The sequence below is a fragment of the Hemiscyllium ocellatum genome, chromosome 31 (genome assembly GCF_020745735.1).
Source record: "Hemiscyllium ocellatum isolate sHemOce1 chromosome 31, sHemOce1.pat.X.cur, whole genome shotgun sequence".
Taxonomy (NCBI): Eukaryota; Metazoa; Chordata; class Chondrichthyes; order Orectolobiformes; family Hemiscylliidae; genus Hemiscyllium; species Hemiscyllium ocellatum.
This window is the reverse complement of record NC_083431.1, coordinates 44,209,242-44,229,268: the sequence shown is the minus strand read 5'-3', so window position 1 is coordinate 44,229,268 and position 20,027 is coordinate 44,209,242. Positions and strand designations below refer to the sequence as shown.

The window sequence follows — 20,027 nt, the reverse complement described above, 5'->3', positions numbered from 1 at the left end:
GAGAAGTATTCTGACACTAACCTAATCTAATGTTCCTTAACCAGTGGATAATTTAAACACAGTATATAAAAGGGGTGGATTTTACTGGAAGGGGGGTGCATTGGCATGTATGAATTAAGTGCACTAGTGGGCCACTCGGCCCCTTGAACTCGCTCTACCAATCAAGAATGTCGTGCTGGGGAGCCCTCTTGTGGTGCAGTGGTCGTGTCCATACCTCTGGACTGGGAGGCCTGGGTTCAAGTCCCACTTGCTCTGGAGATATGTAATAACACCCATGAATGGGTTATTTAGAAAAATGTGATTTTTTAATTTTTCGGTTGTTTTAAAGAAAATTAAAATCAAGCTGATCTCAACATTACCCAACATTCCAAGCTATCTCTGATAACCTTCCACCTCCTAGTTTATCCAGAATCTATCTATTTCTGCCTTAAATATATTGGTCAGTGGGTCTCGAGGGCAGGACTTGGTGCTCCTGAGACTGATAGGACATCCCTATCTGATCTATTTAAACCCCCACTTCCCCATGCACGGCAGGTAAGACTCTGGTGGGTGAGGTGCAAAGGAGGTTAGCCAGTCAGGAGTGAGTTGAGGTGGGTAATCTGATTGTAAATGCATTGGAGACAGTTCAGAGAAAGTTTACCAGATTAACATGTGGAATGGGTGCATCAATTTCTGAGGAAGAAATAGTATCTGTTGGAGTTTAGAATGGAGCTTCCACCCCATTTTGAGGAACAGAGTTCCGACTCTGCGTGAAAAAAATCTTCTCTATGCGATCTCTTATTTTGTAACAATGATCTGCAGTGATTCTCCCACAAGAGGAAGCCATTCACCCTGCCAAGAACATTCAGCATCTTATAAGTGCCACACAACAAACTTGTGAAATAAGGTATAGGTTTTGGATCAAGTAGCAAATGGAAATACAAAATTGGCCAAGGGATAGGAGATGGAGAGAAATAGTTAATGGATATTTTTCAGGCAAAGTAGGTTGGTGGCATCCCCCAGGATTGGGACTGGGTTGCCTGCTTTTCCTATTTTATAATAATCTATATCTTGGAGTATAGGGGACAATTTCCCAGATGTGGATGACACAAAACTTGGAAGCATTGTAAACTGTGAGAAGCACAGTGTAAAACTACGAAAGGAAAGTAGCAAGTTGGTGCAGTGGGCAGGTAGATGGCAGATGAAGTTCAATGTAGAGAAAAGAACAAGGGGATGTGAAGAATGCAGAGTGATCTGGGCAGATATATGTGTAAGTCATTAAAGTGCAGGTAGAGTGAGAAGTCAATAAACTCAGTATCCTCAGCTTTATTCATTGGGGGTTAAAATATAGGATCAAAGAATGTGGTGATGAGCCTTTATAAAACATAAGTTTGATCTCAGCTGAAGAATTGTGTACGGTTCTGGGGACTTTAGGAAGGATGTGAATACATTAGAGATCATATGGACAAGGGTTACAAGATTGGTGGTAGATTGGAGACATTGAGACTGTTTTCCTTGGTGAGAAGAAGGCTGAGAGGAGATCTGACAGAAATTTTCAACGTCACCAGTGAGCTGGTCAGAATCGATAAGAAAATATTGTTCCTTCTCGGAAAGAGAATGGAGAACGAGAGGAAACAGAAATGAGGTAATTTCTAGAAGAAGCAAATGTAATGTGAGGAAAATTTTTTTCATACAGTGAGTGCTTAGGGTCAGCAATGCATTGTGGAAATGTGGAGGAAGGTTCAACTGAGGCTTCAAGAGGGCATGGGGGATAAAGGCAGGAGAATGGCACTGTGCTCATTCAGAGAGTTGGTGCAGACATGACGGTCTGAACTGCTTCCTCCTGCACTGTGACTATTCTGTGACTCCGTTTCAATCTTACTTTTCTAAACTCCAGCAGATACAATTTCTTCCTCAGAAATTGATCCACCCATTCCACGTGTTAATCTGGTAAACTTTCTCTGAACTGTTTACAATCAGATTACCCACCTCAACTCACCCCTGACTGGCTAACCTCCTTTGCATCTCACCCACCAGAATCTTACCTGCCGTGCATGGGGAAGTGGGGGTTTAAATAGATCAGATAGGGATGTCCTGTCAGTCTCAGGGGCACCAAGTCCTGCCCTTGAGGCCCACTGACCAATATGATTGGCCAGCAGATAATAGTGGATACTGTTGGGACTGCAGACAACCAGGAAGAAGAGGTTAAAATGTGTTCTGGGCTTCAGCTAAGTCTAGGGATTTTGAGGGATCAAGGCTGGGAGACCCCAGTTGGTGTGATAATGTGGTCGGGGTTGGTGTAGGCCATCGGGGAGGCACAAGGGGAAAGGTGATACCATCCTGGGTCACGGGCTGGCAAAGCAGGTACATCCCACCAACCAAAAACCCATGCACTGCTAGCTGCCAGGCTGTTTGCTATGTTGCTACTTTTCCCACAGACCAAAACATTGCAGCAGAGGTGAAATGAAATCCTTAATTGGCAGTTTATTGTCCACTCAATGGCCTCAATAGGCCTAAAGGCAGGCTGGCTGACTAATGCCACTATTTGTAAAATGGATGGGGGCACAAGGTTGAGAATGGGGGGGGGAAAGAAACAACCCACTATATTTTATGTGCCCCAGTTCCACTCTCTGCCTTCAGAGAATTGGTGGGTGGGCCATAAAATGCATCCTGGATGGCTGAAATTTGTTTTTAATAAGTAGGTAGCTGCTTTGCTTTCTTTCACTTCCATGGCTTTCACCTTTCTCCACAGCGATAAAAGTTCTCAGCTCCCCGAGTGCCTGTTTCCTCAGCCTTCTCTCTTGCTGTTTCCTCCTGCCCACGTGCTTGCCTCTCACTTTGCCTTCAACACGAAGAGTTTTGTGACATTTTACACCTGGGAGATTTTCTAAATCAGCCCAACTATTTGATCCTCTGCTGTAGAGGTCTGATTCCTTGCTAGGTAGCACCTCCTGCCTTTGAGCCAAGTGCTGTCAGTTCAAAGTCCCACTCAAGGATGTACTGACAATGGAGGATTGTTCAATAGGTTATTAAAGCCTTCCAACATTTACCCAAAGAGAGAAAAGAAATGTGTGAAGATATTAAGCAAACAACTCTCTGCCGCACCCTGTTCTACCTGGGGTTGGAAGTTTGAAATATTGAGAACACACTTTCATAAATGCACAGTGTATAATGTATTTTTAACACATCTACATTGGTATTTACTGCAACACTCCAGGTAATAAAAGTTTCAGAAAATCTATCATTGATTCCAAGATTATGAGTCCTGTTCCCATCACAGGTAATTGGGGGGATTTACAAGTGGTCAGAATCAGAAGAACATAATTCAGAAGCGAAAAACAAGTTCTCAGAAGGTTGCAGGGTTGGGGATGGTTACAAAGTTAGGGCAGAGGAGGACCCAAAAGATTTTAAACACAAAATTTATGATCTATATTCAAGGCATGGCTTGAAGCATTAGTAAACTTACAGAAATTGGCCATTTCTGTTTAATTTATAGTCCTCTTTTATCATTTTGAAACCAAGTTAATTGATTCAATCTGAACCATGACTCATGTGATTCAGAGATTTATATTAGTTATTAAAATGGCAATCTCTCCTTTAAAACCTGCTTTACTAATTTGGTAGAATAACTCTCAGGCGCTCTCCATTCTGTACCTTTCCTTGTGGTATAATGTGCATGATTCCAGGGATTACCTCAGTTAACACTGTCAATAGGAGAGGAAAACATGTATAAATCAATTGTAAAGAAATATAGAAAATTAAAGGGAAGTCAAAAATTTATAAAATTTCTGGAGCTACAAGAAAAGCAACTCAACCTATGAGTAATTTCTGAGAAGGATGGATACATCAAAATAAGGCAGGAATGTGGACAAATTCCTGGAGGTGAAGCAAATCATAAAATCCCTATAGTGCAAATAGAAGCTTTTTGTTCCATTGAGTCTGCACTGACCCTCTGAAGAGCATCCTGCTCTATCCCAGTAACCCCATATTTCCCATCGCTGACCCACCTAGCCTGCATATCACTGGGCACTACAGGAAAATTTAGAATGACCAATCCACCTAACCTGCACAACCTTGGACTGTGAGAGGAAACTGGAGCCCCCCCCCCCCCAGAGGAAGCCTACATAGATACGAGGAGAATGTACAAACTCTACATAGACAGTTGCTGAAGGCTGGAATTGAACCCAGGTCCTTGGCACTGTGAGGCAGCAGGGCTAACCACTGTGCCACCATGCAGCCCATCACATGCTCTCCCACTGACAATCACCAAGCCTCTCCCAGTCTCTCACTTTCTTGTCCTGCAGGTTTATAGCTGATAAACAAATGTGTTCAAAGAAAAGGTGTTTTAAAAAAGAATTATTTCTATGCCTCAATGATGGTTACTTCTGGAGATTGCTCACTATCATGTCAGTGAAAAGATGCTTTCATTCCACCCAATCCAAAAGGGTTGGCAGTCTGGCAGGAATTGGATAGATCTCATCTCAGTTGGATTTTTCAACCACTGCCTTATTAGTGTACCAAAACAGGGAACTGAGAAGAGAAATACCAGCCCCAAGATTTGTAACATTAACAAACTAAATTTGTCATAAAATGAAGCCATGTTGATGGCACAGTCCTTGTTATGTTATAAACTATGATAGTGCAAATCATTTCATTATTAATCTTTTTGTGGCATTGTATGTTCTTCCTCACATTTTAATCTTTATATTTTGGGGTCAATGTTTGCTGTCAATAATATAATGAACTGCACTAGCAGAGAGAGATGCACAACTGCAATTTGGGCTTTTCTCCTTTACTGTGGTTTTAAGGATTCTCTAATTTATACTTTGATTATAAATTAAACTGGGATAAATGCAGTAGTTCTGTTTCCCAAATCAGTCCTCCTAGTGCAACCATTAAATAACTGCAATCCCTACTGAGTTGAATAGTTTCATACTGCGAAGTCATATTGACGAGCAACCAGTCTAGAGATCACCAAATTCAGTTCCTTTGGCAGACAGGGTAGATTTTCATTTGGTCAATCTGACTTGATTGAAGTCTGATCTTTTATACACCTGTACAACATTTTCTAGTCTGTTTAACACTAAATGAATTTTTGGAAAGTTCCATTATGGCACAAAATCCCAGTAAAGATGGGTACAGGCCAGAATATTGGGCCATGATCCTTATAACACTGTCTCGGACCTGTACTTGCTTTAGCAAGGCTCTGCACGACCTCAGATAAAAGGCTCCCTTCAACACCCTCTGATTGGTGATTGATAGAGCATCTAGCAACATAACTATTAACTTGATTGTTATTAGTGCTTGCATACCTTGTTGCCTTTAATACTTGAATTAACAGCAGTAAGTGGACTTTGTTAAAATCTAGTGAAAACTGAGATCTCTTGATATAGGTTGTGAAGAAGTCCTGTTACCCCCGCTGGAATGAAGTATTTGAGTTTGTCCTGGATGACACAGGGGCAGAGAACACACTGCATGTGGAGGTGTGGGACTGGGACTTGGTCAGCAAAAATGATTTCCTGGGAAAGGTAGGTACTACCTTGGTCAATACCTGGTTCGCAGCTTCTTGTTGCTTTCAGTCATATTGCAACTAACACAATCCATTTTCACACTCAGGAAAAGTCATACATTTATATATTTCACATTCACAGGATGTCCCAAAGATGTTCACAGTCAGTGTATTATTGTTGCTTCTGTAGCCAGTTTGTCCACAGGAACATCCTGCATATAGAATGTGATCAAGGAGCTTGTTATCGTAGTATTGAGTGAGGGATGAAATGTTGACCTGGACACAGGGATTACTCACCTTGTCTGTGTTGAAATAATGGCATGTCTTATGTCCACCACAGAGAGTTGATGAGCCATCTGAAAGTGCAGCCCCCTTCCCCACCTCCCCATTTCTGAATGGATTTCTGAATGGCTGAATGAATCAGCCTTGATTATGTGCCCAGGTCACTCGATTGATGGGCAAACCCGTAATCTCCTGCCTCAGAGTTGAGGGAACTGCTATTGAACCAAGCTTGATACCTGAATAATAACTGACCACAGAACAGGAATAATGGTTTGGACTTGAGCAAAGGCACGCTCAGCAATGAAGATGCTTTTACTTGTGGCTCTCAGCTTTAGAGGGAATGATTTGAGGAACTCTCTAGGTAAACTGCAGCGACACAGAATCCAACACATAAAGATTGACTGTCAATCTGGACTTCAAACAGCCTCCACCTTGAACCCAATGACACCTACCTTAAGGTCTCTGACCCTATTGGCTCCTCAGACTTTAGCACAGTTACATTTCAGATCATTAACCAAACAGAAACAGTGCGTAAGTTTTTCGCAGCTTCTGACGCGAGGTTTCAACCAGAGCTCCCTCAAAAATATGAAGCCATGCTTCCATTCGGACAGTTCTTCTGCAGTGAGTGTTGGGTGAGGGCAACCAAGGCAGCCACTTTGACAGTTTCTATTACACTGTCAGACAGTAATGTAAGTGTGATGTTAGGGTTCCAAATGAGGATGGCGGGGATTATGGTTTCAGGTAGGTTAGGTACCAGCTGTTGGAGCTAGGGTGCTGGGGTCAGGATACCAGATAGGTAAGGGTAGGGTGCCAGGTGGATAGGGTGAAGGATGCCAAGTGGGTGAGGTATAAGGTTCCGAAGGAGCAAAGTGATGGATTAGGCTCGGTTGGGTGCGTAGGAAAAATCGTGTCAAGAAGGATTGGGTGTGGAGCCGGGTACGTGGGGAGCAAATTGTGGGAGGGTGAAGGGGTCAATCCCACTCAGCCTGGAGCCAGAGAAAAGGCAGGGGAATGGTGGGTTTGGGTGATTATGTGTAATTTCTGGTTACAGAGCAAGGGATAGAGAATTGGGTGTGGAATGGGTGGAAGGGATCAGATGTATAGCAGGAGAAAGGGGTTCAGTTGCAGAGAAGGGGGAAGGGTATTCGGTCAATACCTTCCAAATCTGCTCCAATGGTGGTACTGCAGTCTCCCCATGCGCACCTCCCAACCATGTTGGAATAATGACTGTCTGACCAGTAGGAAATATAGGCCCATTATTACTACTGATGTAATCCTTATGGAGACCAACACACTGAAAGAACTGAATTATAGAATTACCCCAGTGAGAGGCAACAAAATTTCACATTTGGCAACTTTAAAAATCTAACCAAAATTAACATTGCTGATTCTACCAGATCCTTCATGATTCTGCTCCCAGATTCAGCTCTCTTGGTCATTTATTTTCTCTGGTTATGTATCCTACAACCTTCCTCTCCTGAAGATCGGTCCCACCCTGTTGATAAGCATGGATTGTTATAAATCCTGGAATGTTTCTTTTGAATTTTATTGATGGCCCATTGGCATTGTGCCTGGAGATTGCACGTATTTTACCAGCTGCACTTTGTACTTGGTGATCTGAGTCTTGCTGTCAGTAGTCGGTCTACTCTGATCGTCAGGGAAACTAAGCAGATCCGCCCAATGCAAGTAAACTTGGACTTAGTTGAACTCTTCCCAACAGCAGTGCTGTCCTTAAACAATATCTTCTGCCCAATTCAAGTGGGATAATCTATTTTGCCTTCCTATCAGTTCTAAATGCCTCTTGGAAAACTCACTATACCAAACGTCATGATTTGGAGGAGCCAGTGTTGGACTGGGGTGGATGAAGTTATGGTCCAACAGGTTATGGCCCAACAGGTTTAGTTGAAAGCACTAGCTTTCGAAGCGATGCTTCTTCATCAGGTGGTTGCAGCCAAAAGCTTGTACTTCCAAAGAAACCTGTTGGACTATGATCTGCTGTTGTGTCATTTTTAATTATCACAAAAGTGGCAATTTTCCTCTTAGTCAGCATACGAGACTCCATCACATGATATTTGGCTGCATTTTTAAGGTGAAGAGATGCCTTAAGGAATCATAACAAAAACGTGTTTAGCACATCAAGGACATTCCTTTCATAAATCAATTGTAATTAAGGGTGTTATCTCCTGAGGGAAAATAGTACATAAAACATTCATTTTTAAAGCTTCTTTCACCAATTCAGGACATGACAAAGCACTTTTTTAGCCAGTGAAGCACTTCTGAAATTCAGTCGATAGCATCTGAATTGATATTCACAGCAATAGTTGCATTGTATAAATCGCAAAGATTAATGGAAAAGAACACACAAAATTACAGAAATCACAAACAAAATGACTGAAATTTACAGTTGACTCATTAGTGCCTGAATAAATAGATTAATGTTTATGTATGACCCTTCATTAGCATGTAACTTATTCCAATCACCGAGTGCTATCAATCACTTGTAAACTTAGCATCTGGTGACACATAAATGGTATGATTGACAGAATTTATAAGATGAACATTAATGGTCTCTATAAAGAATAATACAATACATTGGTCTAACTGCAAATTGTACTTTATTAACAGGTCAGACAAAGTTGATAAATATTATAATAACTCAATCTCATGATTATATTACAGAAGTCACTTTCTACTGTTCTGAGAGAAAATATGTCTTATGTTCAAAAACTTCTCCATTTTATTTTGGATTACAACAGCAATTTATGTTTGTTTCGTACCGTTACTGTATTAAAATGTCTCTGGTGCTTCAGGGGAATGTGATAACCAAACATGGCCCTGTGTCTCATGAAGAGATGTCTCATGTGATGTAGGTAGTCTCTGAGCAGGAAGAAAGCAAAGTAGAGAGGCAGAGAGGTGTAGGAAGGAAATTCTAGAGCTTAGGGACTGGGTAACTGAAGGCAGCCATAAAACCAGGGCTGCTGAAGAATCCAGGACTGGATGAGTTTAGAGTTTGGAAATTTATTGAGGTGAAGTTATAACAGGGCTAGGGGGCAACAAATTCATCAAGCATTTGAAACAAGGCTGGAAATTTCAAGTCAAAATGTTGCTTAACCTGTTCAGATCAGTTGACAATGGATGATAGGTGACTCCCTGCAAGTTGAGACATGAGAATCGGAGATGCAGGTGGCCCCTATTTGTGGAAGGTAGAAGGCAAAGACCAGCCAGGAGTGCTTCGGCCTTCCCAATTTTTAATCAGAGAAAGATTCTTTTCTTCCAGTTCTGGATGTCAAATAAACAATCTGGTTCTTTAGCAACAGTGGAATAGTTGAGAGAGGTGGTCATAGTTGGGATAGAGCCTACTTTTTTTAAGTGTGCTTGTATAAACTAAGGCTCGGCTTTTGGAGAGTGTTCCCGAGGGGCAGTTTGTAAATGAGGAACAAAACAGGGCTAAGGTTGGATTCTTGGGCGATACTTGAAGTAACTGTGTGGGATTGGGCTGAGATTCCTTTTTGCGTGATCGGGATAGACAGGTCAAAGAAAGAACCAGGTGAGAGCAGCCTTGTTCCAGGTTGGATGATCAAGAGGCATTGGAGAAGGTGCAATCCATCATGTCAAAGGCAGCAGATGGCTTGATAATGATAAGGAGGGAGATTTACTTTGTCCACTGTCTCATAGAATGTACTTTGTATCGTTGATTAAAAACTGGTACTTTGGTGGAGGCAGAAAGCTGATGGCAGAGATTCAACATGGATGAAAACATTATGGTGGGTTGAAATTGTCTTCTGATCTTGACCAAATCTGTGAAATAAAATAATGATAAAAATAACCTCCATTATATTGTATATGTTTAATCACAAAAGCCAGGAGTCTCTACAACAACATCGCAGTTAAAAATGCATGTTTTATTCTTCATTCATGGATTTAGGCTTTTGGTGACGAGTCCTGCTTTATCACCATCCTGAGTTTTTCATGCAATACCTGATATGATAGGGCAGTTGAGATTCATCCCCATTGATGTAGAGCTGGAGTCATACCAGGTCCAAACCAATTAATTAACCTTCCTAAAAACATTGATGAGGCAGTTGAGCCAGTATTTAAATTCTCAATCTGGTAAAGTGGGATTTGATGTACTTCGAAAAGTATAGGCTTTCTACAGTTAGGTCACAGGGCTACAGTTCATCATCTCATCATCTGTTGGTTCTTCTGCTCTCGAGGTGGCATTCAACATTAACAAGCTTCTGACGATTCAGCAAAAAGAAGGCTGGTTCCTGCTGCTCCCTGATAAAGCACGGAGGAGGGAGACTGAGTAAGTAATATTTTCTTAACAATCTGTTGTCTCCTGTACTGCAGGATGGAAAGAAAGAAAGACTTTGCATGTATTTAGCAACTTTTGTAATCTCAGACATCCCAAATGGTTAAGTGGTTATGGGAGTGTAATGCCTGTAATGATTTGCTGCTAGTTAATTAGCACATAGCAAATTACCACAAACAATGGTATGGCAATGACCAGATAGCTTGTTTCCCTGATATTGGTGGAGGGACATCAGGGAGAAATCTGCTGTCCTTTCAATAATGTCACAGGATCTTTTGCGTCAGACTGAGCAGTTCTATATCTCTGCTGAAAGACAACCCTCCTGACTGTACAGCACTTCCTCTGCACAGCCCTGGAGCATTAGCCTAGATTTGAGCCTCATGTTTCTCAACTGTGGGACTTGAGCTACCTTATAGCTCAGAGGTGAGAGTCACCACTATGATTAAATAAACCCTTGCGGTAGAGCACTCTGGTCCATGCTGGGGGAACATGTATTTCCACATACTGCTCAGATGCAGCTTGATAGTGTGAATGCAGGTGGCTCACTCAGTGACTTTGACAGACGGATTTGCATACACTTGAACGATTTATCTACACTGTCAAATTGATGCCAACAGAGCAGATTTAAGGCTACAGCAAACCTCAGGTAAATGGGGTAGCAGCTATAATCAGCCTGTTGTCAATAGTGAAACAGGAATGGAAAGGAAAGAGTACGGGCTTGTCAGCAAACCTAGGCCTGGGAAGAGGGTAGAATTACTCTTATCCAATGAATCACACCAAAACTGCTCATGTTTTATCTCCGTTTTAATTTTAATGATTAGACCAGTGGATTGAGAGGCTGGCCACCCATTAGTGCCCAGTTCCATAAGACTATAAGACGTAGAAGCAGAAATTAGGCTATTCAGCCCATCAAATCTGCTCCATCATTCAATCACGGCTGATAAGTTTCTCCTCATTCTCCCGCTTTCTGACTGTAACCCTTAATCCCCTTGACAGTGAAGAACCTACCTATCACCATCTTCAATATACTCAATGACCTGGCCTCCACAGCCTTCTGTGGCAGTGAATTCCATAGATTCACCACTCTCTGGCTGAAGAAGCTTTGCCTTATCTCCTATCCAAAAGGTCTTCACTTTACTCTAAGTTCCTATTCTCATTAAAGAGCACATTTCTCATGGCATCTTCTCGGAACCAGGTTGCTGTTGATCTTGGGGAACCAGTAGATCAATCCAACTGGGGGGAAAGTAGGACTGGAACTGTTGTTGGAGGTGATGGGCTGGTGATGTTATTGCTAGACTATTAATCCAGAGACAGGGCATGTTCCCAGGGACCTGGGTTGGGATCCTGCCCTGATGGAATTGGGATTCAGTTTTGAAAAAGCCTTGAATTAAGAGTCCAGTAATGACCCATTAAACTGTTGTCTGTTATCGGGAAAAGCCAATATGGTTCACCGGTGTCTTTTAGAGAAGGTAACTGCTGTCCTTACCTGGTCTGGCCAACATCCGACTCTAGACCTACAGCAATGTGATTGATTCGTAACTGTCCTCTGGGCAATTAGGGATAGGCAATAAATGCTGGCCCAGCCAGTGTTGCCCTCATCCCATGAATGAACAAAATAAAGGAGCATTGGGTGACCTGGGCCTGGGCCAACCGTTGCCCCTATCATTCAGGAAAATTCTGCTCCCCTTGACCGCATGAAGGTAATTGGCACACTTGCCTTATGCCATTCTGCCATTCCATTTGGGTTCATTGCATGCAGTGGTCACATCTGGATCCCCTTCCTAACTGGCTAAAGAGGCCTGTGTGTGCCAGAGAACCCCAATTGGCAGATGCTAATGGGGTTGCCACCTGACTTAGACAGCTGCCCCGACCACCCCAAGGAAGACCCTGGGGCAGTTGCTGGAGGTCACTGACTGTTAAATCTGACTTCTCCATATTAACCCCACTGCTGCTCAGTTTTCACCAGTGGAGAGAGAGTCAAAATCTGTCCCTTGATAAGTAACAAATATAGACAGAATAATACAGATAAGGGAGCAGGGAATAGTGAGATTTCAGGGACATGATCAGAAGACCAAACAGCCTATTTCTGTCCTGCAGAATCCATGTTCATTCCTCTGTGAAGGAACAGAGAGTTGGTGGGACAGCTACATTTGTTGAGTCACAGGTAATATTACTGGATGGAATTTTTGTCTCTTTTGATATGAGCAATGGTGAGATCATTGAAAAACACGGTGAGAATGAAAATATCTGATATTTGACATCAAGACATTTCCTGTTTTGCCCCTTCGGGTGGTGACTTCACAATATTATCATTGTGTGGTAAATGCGTTTGTATCTGTTTAAAGCTCTAACTTGTCATAGTCATACTCCACTTCCAATTTTCCCCTCCTTCATCAAAAAACTAGATAACACAAATTCCCAAAATATAAATCAGAGCAAGTTCCTTTTATTAATTTGCCTGGAGGGAGGTAGGCATTGCTGGTAAGGTCCCTAGTTGCCCTGGAGAAGGTAATGGTGAGGTGCCTTCTTGAATTGCTGCAGTCCTTGGGGTATAGGAAAACCCACAGTGCAGCTCGGAAGGCCATTGACAGTGAAAGGGCAGAGATCTAGCCCTGAGTCAGGATGGTGTGCGAATTTGAGGGGCAATTGCAGGTGATGACCAATGTATGTGTTACTTTGGTCTCTGGGTCATAGAGGCTTTGGGTTTGGAAGATGCTGTCAGAGGAGCTTTGTCGCGTTGCAGCAGTGCATCTTGTAGATGGTATATACCGCTGTTACTGATATGACAGGCATTTTGATGAGGGTGAGGCCAGATATGTTTTTCCATTTTGTAGATTCCCTGACCAAACTACTGCAGACCCAGTCTAGCAACCATGGACCCAACCAGCTCAATCAGTATTACTGCTGCTGAGCCACTTTGCATGGTGGACATCGAAGTTTCCCCACCCAGAGTACATTCTGTGCTCTTGCTACCTTCAAGTGTTGTTTAACATGGAGAAACATTGATTCATCAGCTGAGGGGTAGGTAACAATTAGTAGATTTCCTTCCCCATATTTCCTTGACCTGATACTGTGAGAATTCATGGGGTCTTGACATCCCAAGACAGTTCCCTCCAACTGTATACCTCTGTGCCATCATCTATGTTCGGTTTGATCTGCTGGTGAGAGAGAGAACATCCCATGAGAATGACTATGTCAAGTAATTACTTTACTCAGTGAGACAGCTCTCCAAACCTTAGCACAAGGTCCCTGATGTTAGTAAGGAGAACATTGCAAGATTGGCAGGTCTATGCTTGCCTTTACAGTTTATAGTACCAAAGTTGATGTCAGGTGGCCTGTCTAGTTTCAGTCCTTCCCTTAGACTATATAATGGTTTGATATAACTGAGTGGCTCTTTGCCTATTTCAGCCTGGGTCAGGATGGCAGGTTTCCCTCCTTAAAAGACATTAATGGATTAAATGGCTTTTTATGACACTCATCAGTGGTCACATAGACGACAGCTTTAAGGTCTAGTTGGCACAATAGTTAACACTGCTGTCTCACAACAACAGAGATCCGGCTTCGATTCCAGCCTTTGGTAACCATCTCTGTGGAATTTGCACATTCTCCCTCATGTCTGCATGGGTTTCCACTGAGTGCTCTGGTTTCCTCCCACAGTCTGATGATATGCCAGTTGGGTGGATTAGCCATGCTAAATTGCCCTGTGGCATCCAGGGATATACAGATGAGGTGAGCTAGTCTTTGGATTATGGGGATATAATGCAATGCTCTTCAGAGGGTCAGTGCAGGCTTGATGGGTCAAAATAACCTCTTTCTGCGCTGTAGGGCATTCTATGAAGTTTCATTGAATTTAAATTTCACCATCTGCCATGGTGGATTTGAGGATTTAGAGATATAGAAATGTACAGCACGGAAACAGATCCTTTGGTGCAACTCATCCATGCCAGGCAGATATCCTAATTTAATCTAGTCCCATTTGCCAGTATTTGGCCCATATACATCTAAACCCTTTCTATTCATATACCCAACTAGATGCCTTTTAAATGTTGTAACTGTACCAGCCTCCACCACTTCCTCTGGCAGCTCATTCCATACACGCACCATCCTCTGCGTGAAAAAAATTGCCCCTTAGGTCCCTTTTAAATTTTTCCCCTCTCACCTTAAACCTATGTCCTTTAATACTGGACTCCTATACCCCAAGGAAAATACCTTGTCTATTTACCGTATTCCTACCCCTCATGATTTTATAAACCTCTATAAGGTCACCCCTCAGTCACCGCTCCAGGGAAAAGAGCCCCAACCTCTCCCTATAGCTCAAACCCTCCAACCCTGGCAACATCCTTGTAAATCTTTCTGAACTCTTTCAAGTTTCACAACATCCTTCTGATAGGAGCGTGGCCAGAATTGCACGCAATATTCCAAAAGTGGCCTAACCATTGTGATGTACATCCACAACATGAACTCCCAACTCCGATACTCAATACTCTGCCCTATAAGAAAGAGGATAAGTTAGCTATAGTTAACCAGGGAAGTTGGAAGTACCATAAAATTGAAACAAAAAACAGATGATATGGCAATGTTTATTGGTAATATAGAAAATTTGGAAAATTTTAAAAACCAAGAGAAAAAAATGACCCAAATTGATAACAACGGAGGAGAAGATATTCAGTACTTTGATGCTAATCTTGCAGGTAATATCAAAATGGACACTAAGAGCTTCTTGTACAAAAGGGAAGACAGAAGCCAAAGTCAATTTAGAACCCTTAGAGAATAGGCTAGGAGAACAATAATGGGGAACTAGGAAGTGGCAGAGACACTGAATGAAGATTTTTCAGAAGCCTTCACATTAGAAGACATAACAGCATTCCAAAATTATGAAATAATCAAGGTGCTAAAGGAGGAGAGAAAATAAATACAATAACTATCACTGGAGAAAAAGTGCTTGGGAAACTAATGGGGCTAAAGGCCAATAAACTACAGAAAGAGTGGATGAGCTGGCATCATCTCAGAGTTAAGACAAGAGACGAGGAATTTTTTCCCTCCAGGAGTAGTGAATCTGTGGAATTCTTTACTCCAGAGTGCTGGAGAGGTTGGTTTATTAAATACATTCAGGCTGAGATAGACTGATTTTTAATCAGTATGGGGCAAAGACAGGAAAGTGGAGTTGAAGATGATCAGATCAGCCATGATTTCAATGGGCTGAATTGCCTCCACCTTCTCTGATGTCTTGTGATCTTATACTAATAATCTTCTCAGAATCTTCAGATTCTAAACATCCTAGGGAATTGGAAATGCCCATGTGACACATTTGCTTAAAAAGCGACAGAGACAAAACAAAGGTCACAATAGGCCAGTTAGCTTAACATTTATTATTAGAAAATGTTAGTGTCTGTTATAAAGGATGTAAAAGCAGAGCATTTAGAAAGACATTATATGATCAAGGAGAATCAGCATGGCTTCATGATTGGAGAATCAAGCCTGACAAATTTATTACAATTCTTTGAGGTGATAAGTAGGATAGATAAAGGGGAAGCCAAGGATGTAATACATTTTGATTTTCAGAAGACATTTGATAAGGTTCTATACGTAAGGTTACTCAATACGATAAGAGTCCAGGGTGTTGGAGATGGTACATTAGGATGGATGGATGATTTGTAAACTAATAGAAGACAGAGTTAGGATAAGAGGGCCTTTTCTCAGATGGCAACCTGTAACAAGTGAAATGCCACATGGATCAGTGCTGAGCAAGAATTATTTACAATATATATTAATGACTTAAGTGAATGTACAATAGCTAAGTTTATGATGACATAAGGATAAGTGGAAAGACAAGTGGTAATGATGACTCATATAGTTTGTAGAGGGTTCTAAACAAGTAAGTGGGCAGAATCTTGGTAAATGGAATATAAAGTGGGAAAATGTGAGGTTTTACACTTGGCAGGAGGAACCAAGAGGAGCTGAATATTATTTAACTAGAGAAAGACTGTAGAAAGTTACAGATCAGAGGGAATTGGAAGTCATTGTTTGTTAAGCCACAAAAAGTTAGCATCAAAGTCCAACAGGTAATAGGGAAGGCAAATGGAATGTTGGCTTTTATTTGCAAGAGAATGGAGAATAAAAGTAGGTCTTGCTAAAGCAATACATGAGAATAGTCAGATCTCAATGCCAATATATATTAGCATTGAGGGAGTCCAGTGAAGGATCACTAAGCTGATCGCAGAATGGATGGACTGTCTTATGAGGAAATGCTGACTAGGTTGGGCCTGTACTCTTATAAGAATGGGGCAACCTTATTGAAATGTGCATGATAGTAAGGGAATTTGACAGGGTACATGTGGAAAGGTTATTTCCTCTTATGTGAGGGTCTAGGACCAGAGGTCAAAATCTCAGAAAAAGGAGTTGCCCATTTAAGATAAGGATGAATTTCTTCTCTGAGAGGGTAAGGCCTATAAAGGCTGGGTCATTATATATTCATTAATCAATAAGGAAATCAAGGTTTTGGGGATAATACAGGAAAGTGAAGTTAGGGTTTATCACATCAACCTTGATCTCATTGAATGGTGGACTTGATGGGCTGTGTGGTCTATTTCAGCTCTCACATAGCTTCTGCCAATGGAATCACTGAGCAGGCTATGGAGTGGCATGTCGGTTATCCATCCAGTGGCACGTGTGGCATCAGTTTAGATGGTAGGCACACTGCATGTGCTTTACATGAATGGTTATGTGCAAAACTCAAAGAAGAGCATCCTGTGGAGTCAGGGTCTTATCGTATTCCAGTCCGGAGAGTTGGCATTCGTCAATCAGGCTCTTGGTTGTACTCAAGTCTGGAGACCCATATTCTTGCAACATGGGGTCCTGCAGGACAAGTCTGGGGAGCAGTTGAGAGAAACATCATTCTAGGCTTGGGCCAATTTTTCTTCTAGCAAGCCAAAGGGAGAGATTGAGAGTGATCGAAGTGACTGGAAGATTGCTCAGTTGCTTTGCATTATCCAGAAAAGTGGTGAGGTGTTATCAATGAGGGTGTAGGAAGCACAGAGCGCAGGAAAGATTGGTGAGGTCGTTAAGTGAACATGATGCTTGTGACACTGAGAGTTGTAGTCTGTGAGCCATGGTGAGATGTGTGTGCAATGACAGAGCTGGAGTGAGTGCTGGTGCTGGTAATGTAGGGAACTGTGACAAGATGGTGGCACCTATTCTTGGGGAGTACAGAAGAATATTGACCTGCGCAGCACTGCTTCCACTTCAACAAGGGCAGTACTGATCCAAGCTGCAATATAAGTGTATGCTGCTGTGTCCTGAAGTCTACATTTAAGGGAATACAAGACAGTCCATGCAACCTGTCTTTATAACTTAATCCTTTTAACCCCAGTATCTTTCTGATGATTATTGACTTGACCTCCTTCAAGGGTAACATATCTTTCCTGGGCTGTGGAGCCTAGATCAGCATGCACAATCTGAGCAGGATTCTAACACTTTATACAAAGCTTTGTGATTCAATAGAGCTTGCTCAAAAAGAGGATTTCAAAACAGGATGTATTACTAGAATGCTGCCAAAATATGTTTCAAGATTTAAAGGCCATTGCTGAATGTGTACCTGAGTAAAATCAGCTAATTCTTTTTCATTTCTCAATTGTAAGATTACTGCATAATGGATGTGCATTTTAATTAAACAACAAAGTGATAACAGGGCAATGGAAGATAGCGACAGAAAGAAGTTGTAGAATTCAGGCTGTAACGGAGTGATTACGTCTGCTAAATGACTGTTTCAAGACAGACAAAAGGTTTTATTATAACTCTGACCAAAGCAAATCCAGCCTTCGGATAGTAGTGACGTGCTGGAGAGGATCAGCCATTACCTTACAATGTTGTTGTGTGGGTCATGGATGATGCATCCTACACAAAGCTTCAGTGACAGTCATCAAATGATGAGTCATCTCACTTCAGCTACTGGAGACATCTATCCAAATTACACTGTAAAACGAGTTTCAAAGTGAGGCTGTGATGGGCCATCTCTGGGGTTTGCCCTCATCTCAGAAGAAAATGCAAATTTAATCTCTTAGTCATTCATGCACAGCGTCATTTTAAATCATTTTTATGCTTAAATTTAATGTGACATTTTCCCATTCATTCTCTCCCATGATTTCAGTCATCTTCTACCCCGCTCCCTTCTCCCACCATTTCACCCTTTGCCTTGAATCTCAACAGTGTGGAAGCAGGCCATTTGGTCCCTCAAGTCCACACCAACCATCCAAAGAGCATTCCATCCCCCCCATCCTATCCCTGCATTTCCCATGGCCAATCCACATGACCTGCACATCTTTGGACTGTGATTTGGAGAAGCCAGTGTTTGACTAGGGTGGACAAAGTTAAAAATCTCACAACACCAGGTTATAGTCCAGCAGGTTTATTTGGAAGTACTAGCTTTCGAAGCACTTCAAAAGCTAGTGCTTCCAAATAAACCTGTTGGACACAAACCTGGTGTTGCATGATTTTCATCTTTAGACTATGGAAGGAAACCAGAGCACCCAGAGGAAACCCGCACAGACATGGAGAGAATGTACAAACTCCACACAGGCAGGCATCCAAGGGTGGAATCAAACCCAGCTCCTGGTACTGTGAGACAGCAGTCTAAACCACTCAGCCAGAGATTCCAGTTACCAGACAGGAAGGCAAACTGGTCTCTCAAACAGTGTATGGGGAATGATGCTAGACAGCAGCCCGGCTATTCTTCCCCGCAGGAAAATATGCAGGTTCTATTCTTCTGCTCAAACTTCTGTTCATCAAAGTCAGAGACAATACTTAGAATTGGAACATTTCAATTACTTTGTATCAAGATTGGGTGGAGATGATTAGATGTAAATCCTTCCTACATCCCACTTGATGGGTATGTGCCTTTAAGAGAGGTGGTCTGACATGCTTCTCTTGCAGAGGGGTGTTGCAAGAGAAATGTCACTATCAATCAGGCCGTCAATAGTGTTGAGTTCTCCCATGGGTGTTTTTTTTTAGGACAAAGGATTCTTGAGTGGGTGGGGTCAGGCTCAATCAGACCCAAAAAGATTTTGGGTTGGCTTTTGCTGGCAGCTGGAGTTGAAAGCTTGAGTTCTCTGCTGCTGGACTGAACTCTTAGACAGAGAGGCTTCCTCTTAAAAATCAGAAAGGGGCAGATAATACATTATTTTGTTAAGTATTTCAATAAAGTTATGCCAGTACATTTTGTCATATTTAACTATGTAGTAACAGTAAATTGTGATTTGCTTGAAGCTTAACGGTGGACCAGTTGAATCATATCTGGAACACAGAGACTGAGCCTTGCCTTTATATAGTCATAGTACTGACTTGGGATTATGGGAAGAATTTGGAAGTCAGCTGACAGCCCGTGCTACTATGAGGGGTGGACTGAATTGGGGCAGAGTGGGCCGTCTGGCCCTCACTACTGGATTGGCCACCTGCTCCAGCAGTCCCAGCAACATTAAATGCTTGGTACTGGATTCCCAGTCCCAGGCTGAAGGCCCCATTGTTTCTGGGACCCTGGTAAAGCTGGGGGTGGGGGCGGGGCTGGACGGAGAAGGTTTGAATCTCTTAGAAATGCAGCACTGAAGAGATGGGTTTTAAAGTCGAAACCAGGAGAAAGGAAGGAGAGGTACTACCTTCTGAGCCCTCAACCCACAACCGGTAATCTCTTTTAAAAACATTCACAAAATAACGGGCTGCCTCTCCCCCTGCCTGTCCACGTCAATCTCGTCATGACATGGGCAGGGTAAAATTGGGGTCAGTTGTGCTTTTAACAGGCTCAGTTGATCATTAATTATTTATTCAGATATGGTGGGTAGGCTGCCAGGTTTGATGGCTATCCACTGCCGGCATTCTAAGGGTCAGCTACAATGTACATGGCACTCACCCAGTAATACAAGCCTGCCACACCCTGCCCCATCCATGGTTAGAATT

At 42.3% G+C, this 20,027-nt stretch overlaps 1 protein-coding gene across 1 annotated transcript in view; it reads left to right on the top strand.

The window, feature by feature from the left end:
- The window catches only part of rasa4 (RAS p21 protein activator 4), a 248,801-nt gene that overhangs the window by 164,676 nt on the left and 64,098 nt on the right, over nt 1–20,027 (top strand). The window contains exons 7-8 of the mRNA XM_060848013.1: nt 5,373–5,507; nt 9,985–10,076. Coding sequence (XP_060703996.1) covers nt 5,373–5,507; nt 9,985–10,076 — 227 coding nt within the window. The remainder of the gene's footprint in view (nt 1–5,372; nt 5,508–9,984; nt 10,077–20,027) is intronic.